The sequence below is a fragment of the Strix uralensis genome, chromosome 4, assembly GCF_047716275.1.
Source record: "Strix uralensis isolate ZFMK-TIS-50842 chromosome 4, bStrUra1, whole genome shotgun sequence".
In the NCBI taxonomy this organism is placed as follows: Eukaryota; Metazoa; Chordata; class Aves; order Strigiformes; family Strigidae; genus Strix; species Strix uralensis.
The window spans coordinates 84,692,233-84,704,672 of NC_133975.1; the positions used below are offsets into that span (position 1 = coordinate 84,692,233).

At 42.5% G+C, this 12,440-nt stretch overlaps 1 protein-coding gene across 8 annotated transcripts in view; it reads right to left on the minus strand.

The window, feature by feature from the left end:
* Positions 1-2,108: 2,108 nt before the first annotated feature.
* The window catches only part of ARHGAP24 (Rho GTPase activating protein 24), a 228,870-nt gene continuing 218,538 nt past the window's right edge, over positions 2,109-12,440 (minus strand). For all 8 annotated transcript variants that reach the window (XM_074867554.1, XM_074867557.1, XM_074867555.1 and 5 more), the window contains 4 exons: positions 11,425-11,498; positions 10,517-10,638; positions 7,041-8,109; positions 2,109-5,044 (listed from right to left, as the gene is read on the minus strand). In XM_074867554.1, coding sequence (XP_074723655.1) covers positions 4,801-5,044; positions 7,041-8,109; positions 10,517-10,638; positions 11,425-11,498 — 1,509 coding nt within the window. In that variant the 3' untranslated portion in view covers positions 2,109-4,800. The remainder of the gene's footprint in view (positions 5,045-7,040; positions 8,110-10,516; positions 10,639-11,424; positions 11,499-12,440) is intronic.

Below are 12,440 nucleotides of genomic sequence, written 5' to 3' on the forward strand. Positions count from 1 at the left end.
TCACCCACCACAGTGCCGGATGATGACGTGGCCAGAGATGGGATTAACAGCGGTAACTGTGCCTCCCTCTCTCACTGAATCTCGACTGTAGCATTCTGACAGCCTGCTTCTAAGTGTGTGTGTGGTCCCGAACTTCCACTTCTGAATGGAATGGAATCATACCCTGTGATTGGTTATTAGCTCCGAGAGGATTTTTTCTGCCATGTGTACTGATGGATTGTAAAAGCATTGTCTCTTGTGCGCTAGAAGGGCTGAGCTGTTAACTGCTGTTCTCAGCTTGGAGCTGGCCAGTGAATTCCCACAATAGATTTTGGGAGTTCACAGAAACACCTGTGAGGAAGAGCTGAAAGCAAATTTATACTATTTAATAGATACTTGGAATTTTCTTAGTGTCCTTTCATAGCAGGTAACACTGTCAACTTGGCCTTAGAACATGACCCAATTCCATTACACAGACTGGGGATAAAACCAGTTGTCTTGGCTAAAGCTTCAGTTTCATTCAATACCTTAACAGCAAGATTCCTGAAAAAACTACCTTCATGAGATATCCAATGATCAACAAGTACACTGCATGAAATCCTTATAGTTTTTTTCAGAGCCTTTCAGAGCCTGCTTTGACCTTAATCTCATGAATGCCCCTTTCCACTCCACTGCAGGAGAGGGAGCATGGTTTTATCCTTTGGCCACTTAGATTCATCAGCATGTCCCTGCAACATTGCTTCTGCCAACCAGGTCAATTCACAGAATCATCTAGGTTGGAAAAGACCTTGAAGATCATCCAGTCCAACCATTAACCTAACATTGGCCATTCTCAACTACGCCATACCCCTAAGTGCTATGTCAACCCCATGTCACACACAGGCTGGACATGCAGAAGGGAACGAAGCAACAAATCGGTTGTGGACCACGTGGAAACGGTATCGTACAGCCGAGAAGTTACAAATGTTAGAAGAATAGCATTTTGTTATTTGATTCTGAATGTAAGAAACATGGAGAATTTTGCGCTTTTAATTTAAAGGAGTAAGACAATAATAGGAGCATGAAGATGACCATGAAGGATGTAAATAAACTTTATCACCACAGCCTAAATGCCAGTGATGCTTCACAAGAGGAGTGGGATACTTTGGATGGATCATGGTGGAACTCGATGTATGTTGTTGGTAGTATTTTTCTAAGTTCGCTGTGCCTGCTCATGTTTCCCCGTCTGTCTAGATGATTTCTGCAGAGACAATGAGGTGAAGTCTTGTCCTGGACTGCAAAGCATGGAATTTGAGATATCAGCCATATAAACTGGAATTGGAACATTCTTTGAGGAACTGACTGGAATACTTTTTCAAATATGAAGACAAGCTTCAAATCCAGACAAAGACAAGCTTCAAACAAACAGACAAATCCTGCCTAACACAAGCTTCCAAAAAAGTATTCAAAGATACTTAAACAGTGTGATCCTATGACTGCTTAAGATGACTCCAAATGGCACAGCTACAGTGAACTTGACTGATATTTTACTGAGCCAGCACCCAGACCTCAACCACCGGAAAGCTAACCCAAAGAATAGTTTTGTACAGGTTCAGCTCCAGGAAACAGACCACTATGGGATGAGCTGAGTGACAAGAGCACTAACAAGTAGGGTACAGGAGTAGACAGCTGGAAGGTGACAGCAGCACCAAGAATGGTTTTAAACCCATCAAGAAATCAGAGCCAAAATGAGCTGGGCCAAACAGACAGAAACCTCAGCTGCTGAGCTGCTCCCAGAATAACAAAGACTTTCCTAGAAGATATTCTGACTAAGGAATTTTGCTTCTGTGTCCAGGAGACTAAAAAATGCTAGCTAGTTTTAACAACTATAATTGTGTGGATGGTTTATATTTGCATCCAAGACTAAGTCCTAATTTCAAAGCGGGTCAAGATCCTTCTGATACGTAAACAAAATAGAAATTCTGATTTCTCAGCCTGGCATCAGTCAGGAGGAGCCAGGTCTACTCCAGTCTAAGACCTACATAAAATTCACATCGAGAACCACCTTCCCAGAGTCCCTGCAAAAAGAATTTTTCTTGTTTTTACCAAGGATCACGCCCTAAAGAAATCACTGCAGTAGCACCATTCAGTCTCAGTCAAAAGTGTTTAATGGCAATCCTCATAAAGAACAATATAAAAATGAGGAGGATCTACATAGATTTTTCACTGAAACAGTTTGTCTTATAAACCATCTCAGGCATGGTGAATACAAAGACCTGAAGATAAGCAAAAAACCACTCTGAACTGCATTCTTGTAGTTTGGGGCTTGACTTGGGGGTAGACCAAGAATTAACCCTCAGAAATAATCTGAGTTCAGAAACAGATGTGTACAAAGAAGCCTGTCCAAACAAATACGGAAAACATGTAGCACATAAAAATCACCAGAAGCCTCCAGTCAGTTCCTGTGAAGATGGAGCATAAATGAATTGAACACAGAACGCTAAGTACGTGGATGATAAATACCTTCCCTCCTTCCCGCATACTGTATGGCCTAGGGCACTGGAGGCAGATATGGACATGAAACAAAATTCCTATTCCTCGTCAATTTTGAGCAAGTATCGGAAATAAAAATTTATCAAGTAGCTGTCATTTTTGCCATTGCATCAGCTGATAACTTTGGAGCAGCACCTTTCCCCACTGCCTCACCGTCCACCTTCTGCCACACCTGTGTTGACTAAACTTTAGGTCCTCATTTACACAGGTCCTTGAACAAGTCTTAGGAATTGTGTATTCCTTTAAATTTTAAGAGAGCAACAGTGCCTGAATGACATAGGGACTGCTAGAGGAAATCAAAATCAGACTTTCTCCACCACAGGGTACTGCTGCAGGGACTACTGTATACATATAGTGTAAAAAAATGAATTCCAGTTAAGAAAATACTTCTCTCAGACTCTACTGTCACACCAACAGATTTCAGATACTGCTTAAATTGTGAGTCGACTTTGAGGTCTGCTGCATCAGATATCAAGGTGTCTCTCATTCAATTTAAAAATCAGAATTCTATTACCACTGTAGGGACATCTTGTGATTGCTGCTACCTGATATAAAACATGCTCCTTCCTATTACCTTGATCTCTTCCTGTCTGACTTTTTCTGATTTACACACAGACTAGATGTGCACTAGACATGTTCACAGTAGTTACTACAATAGGTGCCCTGACCGGGGACTCTGAACTTCACCAGACACAAATAGTGCATCCACAAGCACCATGTGTAAGTTAGTATTTCTGAAATGTAGACCTCATGTTTGCTTCCCAGTATAATTCACACATCTAATTAATACTTGCCTAATATACATGCTATAACCAAGAATGTTCTTTGAGGCTACCTTCATTCTTTCTCAACTGGAATGAAGAAATAATTGCAATATATTTAAGGGACACTAGAGGGAAGCCAAGAGATCTCAACAACCCTCTCTAATAATACAGCTTGCAGTCATAAATGCAAAGTTAAAACCAAAAAATCCTTAATATGGTGTAGAAAATACCAGTTATACTTAGTATATTAATTTACAGCATGGGTTTGCTGTTTCTTTTTCACTGGTACTCTGCATGCTGTTAGGCTCCAGGCTGTTCCCTCTAGGTGTTCCCTTGGTGATGCTGTGAGCCTGGGAACTTTCACAGTTGTAACACTTGACAGTAAACTCATGCAGCTTTCAGACAGTATGATAACTTGCTAATATACACTGTAAATATGGGTGGTGAATATGTCAGTGTTTTCTTCCTTATTTGCTGTTTGTTACACAGTTGCTCTGGTAATTTCTGCTCTGGACGTAATTTTTTTGTTATTTTTTTCAGCACCCATCACACTGACAAGGCTATCAGGATGTCTGGTTCATCCCCTCTGTGTGTCCCTTCCTTCACCAGCATTACAAAAAGGACTCACTCTCATGCAGAGTACAGAGGTAAATCAGATGCAAATATGGTCAGAACATTTATATTCCTGCTCTGAGCTGCAGTGATCAGCCACAGGGCTTCTTTACAGTACCCAAAAAAGCTCTGGTCATGTGATTGACTTCCCCTTAATTTCCCCTTTCCCCTCTCCCAACTTCTTACTCTGCCACCCATATTTTCTCCCAAACAAGCAGCTGTTTACTCTTTTGCCATTGTCCCCAGTTTTGCTGACTTGACATCCTCACCTGGTTTTTATGATATGGGTGCCCTGGTACCTTCTACCCTGGCCATCAATTCCGTTAAATTAGTACCGCCTTATTTTGCCCATAGCATGCTACTGTTCCTCATCCTGCTGCCTTTTCAGAAGTGACGCAAATCAGGGTTAACCACTGCCACATATACCTTAACATATCTGTTTATCTTCACTCCCCAGCAAGAGGGGTAATGAAACAAAACCAAAAAACATTTGATATACAAAATAAGCTGATGGTAACACGATGCCAAAAATAGCTTATTACATTAAGTGCAAGGGAGAAAAGCCTTGATATAAAGCTTGATTGCAACAACATTTCAATTTACCAGTTTAAATACAAGACTTGCATTAAAATATTTCTCCAGATACATCTCTTGCTCTCTAAGGTGATTTTTAAAAAATTTATATACATGTATCCAGTTGTAACACTTGACAGTAGTCTCATGAAGCATTCAAAGAGTATAACTTGATAAGTACACACTGTAGATATGAGTGGTTAATGTCTGTATGATTTCTTCCTTCAAGGGTTTATAACATTATGTTGAGTACTAGCCTCAGACAGGTGACCAGCCACCTGATATAGTATAATACCCCCAAAGCCCTTCCCCAAAGTCCCACAGTCTATGTTTCCAATGCTCACTGAATCCAGATGGTGTTGCCTCTTTCTGGTCTGCGAGACTCCACTGTCAGTTCTCCAAAAGTGGAGAAAAACTGCTCCATTTCCTTCTGCAACATATCATTCCTCTTCTCTGCATCTTCCTTGGCCCGTTCTGCATTACGCATTTTGATTTCTACCATTGTGAACTTCTTCCGCTCTTGATCCAGTTCTTCATGCAGGGCCATCATTTCCGTCTCCAGGGTGAGATTTCTCTGCTCCAAGCTGCAAAAAACAAAATACAAGCAGACAACTCCTGAGCAGCGCTCCTCACTCCCTCGAGTAAAAATGCACACTACCACCAAATTCATACATGTCTTTTGATTTACAATGCTTAGACTGAATTTTTGAGAGGTATATCTCAAAAACCACAGCTTCATCAATGAACCATCCTCATATGGCAATCTCTTTGGTACCTCACTTAGAAAATGTCTAGTAACAGCCACTGGCAAGGTGCATAGTAGCAAATAGCTCCATCTAATTTTTCAGGAACAGGTTAAGTATTCCTTTTACTTCTAGAAGTGCTGTCACCTGGCTCCTGCTGTAGTTGCACTACTGTCACTTACGAGGTCAGAATAATGCTCTCAATGCCTTTGTTTCACTGCTAATCTCCTTTCTTCAGCTGATCTATCTGCTCTATCTATGGATAGACAACTTAAAAAAACTACAATCATCATGGTTTTTGTCTAAAAAGCTAAAACTATTTAAGATTTAGCTTTCCAATGGAAAGTATTAAAAATCCTAGTGGTACACAGTCCTCATACATTATAAGAAGTGTTCTATAACACTGCATACTACACTGAAAACAGTGATGTGGGCGAAAGAGTACAATATTCTGTACGCTGCACTTCCGCCGGCAGCTGCTGTTGCCAGTAGCTCTCCCATGTTGTGATCCAGCTATGACCTGCAGTGCCAGAGGTACCAATGCAAAGGGCTACTGTCCAACAGAGGTGAGAACAGAACACAAGTCCTGAACAGCTTTACCGAAGAACCTTTCTTACAGTAAGAGTGCATTCGGCCATGCACTGCTGTGTGCACTAGTTAATGCTAAGCCCAGACTTTGAGGTTATTCACTGGCCATTCACACTAGCAACCTCACTGTGTGCGAGAAGTGTCTGCACTATCTGCAGGCAAAGACACGGCTCCCCCTTGCCTTCTCTAACAGGTCTGAGCTGTGAAGGAAAGGCTCAGACAGAGCAGCAGTCTGGAGATAGGACTGTGAGCAGAGGTAACTCCCAGATGCAGTCTCAAGAGGAACGAGGACTCTGGAAAGGAATTCCAGCAGTCTCCCAGTCCCAAAAACTACAGGTGGAATAAGCCACAGCACTGCTTTCACTGACAGTAATTGAGGCCGCATCTCGATGACTGTGTTCAGTTTTGGGCCCCTCACTCCAAAAAGGCCATTGAATGACTCGAGCGTGTCCAGAGAAGGGCAACAAAGCTGGTGCAGGGTCTGGAGCACAGGTCTGATGGGGAGCGGCTGAGGGAACTGGGGGCGTTTAGTCTGGAGAAGAGGAGGCTGAGGGGAGACCTCATCGCCCTCTACAACTCCCTGAAAGGAGGGTGCAGAGAGGGGGGATGAGTCTCTTGACCCAAGGAACAAGTGCCAGGACAAGAGGGAATGGCCTCAAGCTGCGCCAGGGCAGGGTTAGACTGGTTCTTAGGAAGTATTTCTTTGCAGAAGGGGTTGTTGGGCGTTGGAATGGGCTGCCCAGGGCATGGGTGGTGTCCCCATCCCTGGAGGGGTTGAAGAGTTGGGTTGACCCAGCGCTGAGGGATCTGGTGGAGTTGGGAACGGTCAGTGTGAGGTTCATGGTTGGACTGGAGGAGCTTCAAGGACTTTTCCAACCGAGATGATTCTGTGTGATTCTGTGAAAGGTGATGCCCAGTTGCCTTTCTCAGTCTCTGGAGAACAGGCATCAACTCATGAAAACATTGTGAGAGCCTACTGATTTTATTAATTAGATTCTACAGAAACGCACAAGGTTCTAGCTTTATTTTTGATGCCAATAGGATAGCGTGTATTGCTCTGAAACAAACCCTTTGGATCATGATATCACAAAAGCAATGTCAAAGTATGTCAACACTGAAAGATGGGAAACTCAAGTGGCAAGCACCCAGTGACTGCAGCTAGTGCAGATTGCTAGCAAGTCATGAGAAGGAAAACTTCTTGGATTTACTTTGTGAAAGGCAGTCAGATGGCAGAGCCAAACAGTCTTACCTTTTTATCCTTGTCTCATACTCTAGTTTTTGTTTGGCCATCTCTTGCTTCAAGCTGGACACCAGGCTGTGCAAAGCACTGTGATTGTTAGTACTGCTGGCCACAAACGTTTCACTGTTATCGCTGCTGCTGGTGGCTCGGCTGCTGTGGCCCCCCACACTCCTTCTGTCACTTTTGTTCTCATAATCACCCAGGTTAGAGAGGTCTTCATGTGGTGGTCCATCCAGCACAGAGTCTTCAAAGTTACCCACATAAAAGTCCTGCTCAGGGCAGGTGGTGGTGGATGAACGACAGGAGTTGGAGTGCTCAGGGAGGGATATTTCACAAGAGGACGTTGACCAGGTGGCACTGTCCACACTCTGTTTGTCATCAGAGTTCACCATGGAGAACTGCTGGTGGACGTTGTCGTAGGTGGAAAGCCTGTTGTGCTGGCCTGACTCACTCACCGATTCCTTCTGCTTGTTGTCCCTCAGTGTGACATAGCCGTTGGGCACCCAGCCTGGCATCCGGCTGTTGAGGGTGTTGCTGTGCCCGTCTGTGCTAGAAACACCCATCCGCACACCTCCGTTCTGCACGCTGTGTGTGCCCATCTTAGTCACCGGCCCTTTCAGGGATGACGTTCTCCTGGTTTGCAGGGTACAGTTTGGTAAGGTCTGGCTCTTCTCAGGGCTTTCCACAGAGCTGCTGAAGGACCCATTGGTGACGATGCCACTGCCTTTATTAAAAGCAGGATTTTTTTTCACAGTGAGTGGTGGGCTTCTGGTGACATCTAGTTTCTGGATGCTGTTCCTGGGGCTATTTGTCTTGCTGCCTGGCAGAGCAGTCGGAGACTCATTGTCCATGCTTCCCCTTTGGGGAGACTCAGATTTGTCCCAAGAGCAGCGCCTCACTGCTGTCTCCTTGGTGTTGTTGTTCTCTTTGTTCTGTAGCTGCCCTGCAGTTGCTTTCTTTGGCATTTCATTGTTGTTGTTCCACACCTCCGGTCCCATCTGAGGATCTGCATCCTTGGGAAACAGCTCTTCGTGTTTGCTAATCATCACTGACATTAGCTGCTGGACTACTACCGTACCTGAAAGGAGACACCAGGCACATGGTCATTAATGGCCTGTTCTGTTTAGGGCATAAATATACTTTATCCATCAGATTCCAGAAATACTTAGCAAACATTCAGCTTATACTAACATTTACGCAGTGCATCCATCTGTGTAACATCCTGAACGTTTAACACGCCTGAAGTGCCTCTGGCTACCGGGCCAGATTAGCACCACCTCTTCCTTCCATCAAACCAAGCCAGTAGGCCTCACAGACACCCTAAGAACAGGAACTTTTGTGAAGAAGCTATTACCATGACAGTAACTGCATCCCAGGAAGGCTGTGGAAGGTGCACCCACTCGATGAAAATGGGGCTTCCTGGCTGCTGAAATGTAGTGGCCACTGATTTTTTTTTTTTTTTATGCCTTTATTCTCAGGGCTTTATGGTAATTTGGGCCCTCAGCCAACAAGGGCTGATATTGACCACAGGTCAGATTTGGCTCTGGTATAAATGGAGTCCCCTGGGGGAGCCATTTTGAGCTAGTCCCTCCTGGAGCAGCACCCGGCGTTCGAAGACTCTCCCCTTGAGTCGGGATGCCACCCAAGGAAACTCCTTGAGGTTTTCCCTATGGGCCAGGATGCTGCCCAAGGAAATTCCTCAAGGTTGAGAGCCCTCACTTTTTAGGTGAGTGACCGAGCAATCTGGATTGTCATTAAATCCTAGGAGTCTCAGTAGTAATAGTTCTTTGTTCTCCTCTCATGGACATTCGGATCTGCCATTTGGATGTTTCCTGGAGAGCCAACTGATTGTATTAAAAATAAACTTTATTTTATTATCTGTTTATCTTGAGAGCCTCCACAACAAAGACTACAGAAGAGATAATGAGTAGCAAAGGATAACATAATTATAAGTGATGCGTTTCAACTCAATGTGGCGATCGCTTTTAAAACCGAAGTTTTATTCTGGCACAGTGCTTGTATTTAGTAGTTTAAGAGAAAAATGGGCAGGCAAGGGATCTGCATCGCTGGGACACAGACATTTTAGTCTTCTGAAGCAAAACAGGGCAGTAATATGACAGAATTAATTTAATGTGAATGCCTTTAAGTTCTCTGTGGTGAGACTATATGCAACCAGGAAACTATGCCACATTATAGCACAGTACAGAACTGATGCAGGACCACAGCTTGCTACTTGCTGTAATAAATGGCTACCTTTCCTCTTAAAGAACAACCCCCTTGGTGTGTGTACCACTTGACTGCACTGTAATTTAGACACTAGCATTCATAACTGGACATTTGAGACAAGTACGTACAGAAACCAGGGGGAAGCCACAAACGCAGATTTAAGGGTATTCGAAGCCGCAGGTTTGATGATACTCATGTACAGTCATAATAAACATGCACATAAATTGGACACCTGGTCTTGCAAACCCTTTTTAGTCAAATGCAGGATCAAACCATTCTCTGTTTCAACGAGGATCCAGACATTAAAGTGAACATGATGATTAGAAACCCTTTCCACGTTAGAAGGTTTTCTGGCTTGTCTGAGCTACTGTTCAGACAGCTAACCCTGGATATTCGCTGCTTTCATACATGATTTGGAAATGCCATGTTTCTGTTCACAAGAACATAGCTGTTATGTTAAGACACATAAGACTCCAGAAAAACACAGAAATGAACAAAGTATATGGCGAATTGTTGTCTCTGGGGAAAGAGAAAAAGCATCAAACTCACAGGAAAAGACCGAACTACAAACACGGCGTTTTTGAGTTTTGATAAAATCTGCAGTGCAGGGTCTGTGTACAGGCCTAATTTCTGAGAAAGTTAAGTAAATCGTGCATATTAAGAAAAAAGTGTTTGGAGGGAGAAAAGGTGTCATGTACTTTATGGAAAATTAAAGTCACAAAGATTAAGCCTACAAGGAAATTATAGGAGGAGATTGTCATGGCCATATTTTTGTCTTAATCACAGCAAAATGCTACAGCTGAAACACTGCTGTAAATAAGAGAATGCAGCTGGCAATCTGATCACTGTTGTGCAAGAAGGCGTGTCATATACCACTGCCTTGTGAGCAATTCTACATGGGTCACTGCAGTATGAACCTGTACTAACTTCTCATCCTTAAGAACCGCAGGTAAAATATTAACTGCACTCCAACCATATTGCTGAATAAGAACATGCCATATTAGCTGCAAGTTTTGAGAGAAAAAGTACATTTTTAGTGAAGTTGCCAAGGCATCACAATCTCACGCAAAGTCTGTTTGCAATGTTGCACTTTAGAGTAACCTGTAAGATTTAACCCAGAAGTTCATACAGGCTGAAGAATTCTGTGTCTATAAACCTATATGGAACTTACTGCAAATACTACATGGACTGGTATTGTACTGTTAATAAACCTGAAGATATTCCTTCTTTCTACTGCAAGTTATGTACAGTAAGCTCACCCTCCATGATAGTCAGGGGATCTTCCACTTTGGGGCGAAGGATGTTGGGGCCAAAAACAGTAGCCAGATTTTGCACACTCATTTTGTTTATGCCCGAATAAGACTGGACTTCATCAAGGAATCTGTGGGGAAAAAAAGAGGCCTTTAAGGAACATGTAAAAAGGAAATTAAAAAAAAAAAAGTCAAAGCATGTGATGGTTTCTTAACACAGTTCAAGTATTACATTCCAAATCCTCACGGAACACGTTGAAAGGTCAAGGCTATTCTCCTCAACTTCTTCAGATTTTCTTCAAAAGGATACATTGACAACAAAATTTAAATCTCAATCTGGACTGACTACAAGATAACTCTGTTGAAGATGGTAACTTACTGCAGCATAATTAATCAACTACTTGGCTCAAAACAGCCTCAAAATGCAACTGTCAATTGAAAAAATAAAAGTTTATATTCTTTTAAAAATGTTTTTTTATGCTGGGAATTTTCTGTAAGTTCACAAATTGCAACTGTATAAGACATGTTTTTTAAGATCTTAGATGTATCCACGAAACTATTCTAAATACTACAAGACATACACAGTTTTCAAGGATACCATGCTTCAGGAGTGCACAGCCAAGGCCCGTAACTGCAGTTAGAAATGGGAAAACCAGAGTCCTATAAAGAGGACAGAACATACTCACTTCTACTTTCTTGTGTTTCTTGCTGAGTGTGGCCTGCTTATGAAAGCGCACCTTGATAGAGCAAATTAGTAATTAGTCATGCAGTAAACCTTTATTTTTAGTGCATTTACTTAAGTTCACCAATCCTCTGACTGTGAATAATGCTTTTCCTTCAGGGCACATACACAGATAGGTTTGTCTGTCAGCTCACAGTTATAAATACCATTGTGATATTCTTGCAAGAGCACTTACCTACAAATGTATTTCAGCAGATTATAATTGACAGCTGGCAGGCTCTTCACCTGCTTCACCAGTTCTTTCAGGCCCTTTAAGTGGTTTAAGAAAAAAAAGAAAAAAAAAGAAAAAAAAGAAAGAGTTGTGAGACACAGTTGCTTAGTATTTTACCAGAGATTCAAAAAAATGTCAGCAATTCTAATTACAAGACAATAAACACATCGCTGAAACTGCAGCGTTAAATGCTATATACAAGTTACCATCAGGAACAGCTTGTAGAACCCATTTTGGATGGAGGAAGCTATATCTGTCTAACCAGGATTAGCTCTGGATAAAAATAAACAAGTAAATAGAAAACTTGGTTTCATCCTGTCTTTCCCTTCTCTTTTACTCTTTCCTTTTTTGACCAGCAGCTCTGTTCCTCCTCCTGCTGATAATAAGGCTGAGGTTTCCAGGATCAGTCCTGGTTTGAACTAGTTGGCATTTTCATATGACAGACTATTTGGGTATTTTACCCAGTTTTGGTCCATACTAGATTCAGGTCATAAATGGTTATTTCAGTTTGTGCCTACCCTGGGAATGGGACAAGCAGAACATCACGCACTAATTTCCGTGCCCTGTGGAAACAGACCCCAGCTATGCTCCTCACCAACCAGTCCCTTTAGACTCTTTTTCAGTACGGGGTTTTGGTACTTTGCCAGCATCAGTGGGGTTTGGATTACAATATGTTATGAAAACACAAATCAAAATGGGTGGACCATGATAGTGGTTTGCTGGCTGTGGGCTAAGAAAAGGAACAAGATGCACAGCTCTCTCCCTTAGCACTTTTAACTTCTGCATGGAGAAAGATCAACTGAAAGTCTAGTTAGCCTTATAGTTGGACTGCTAAGCCACCATAAAGAGGACTGAAGCGGCTCATCACCTATAGTACTGATTTTTCACAAACTGCCAGCACCAACAGGCCACTGCAATTTGAATCTTGCTTTCAAAATTAATTTAATTAAGTGCTTCATGGCATAGTTGCAGAGGAACTA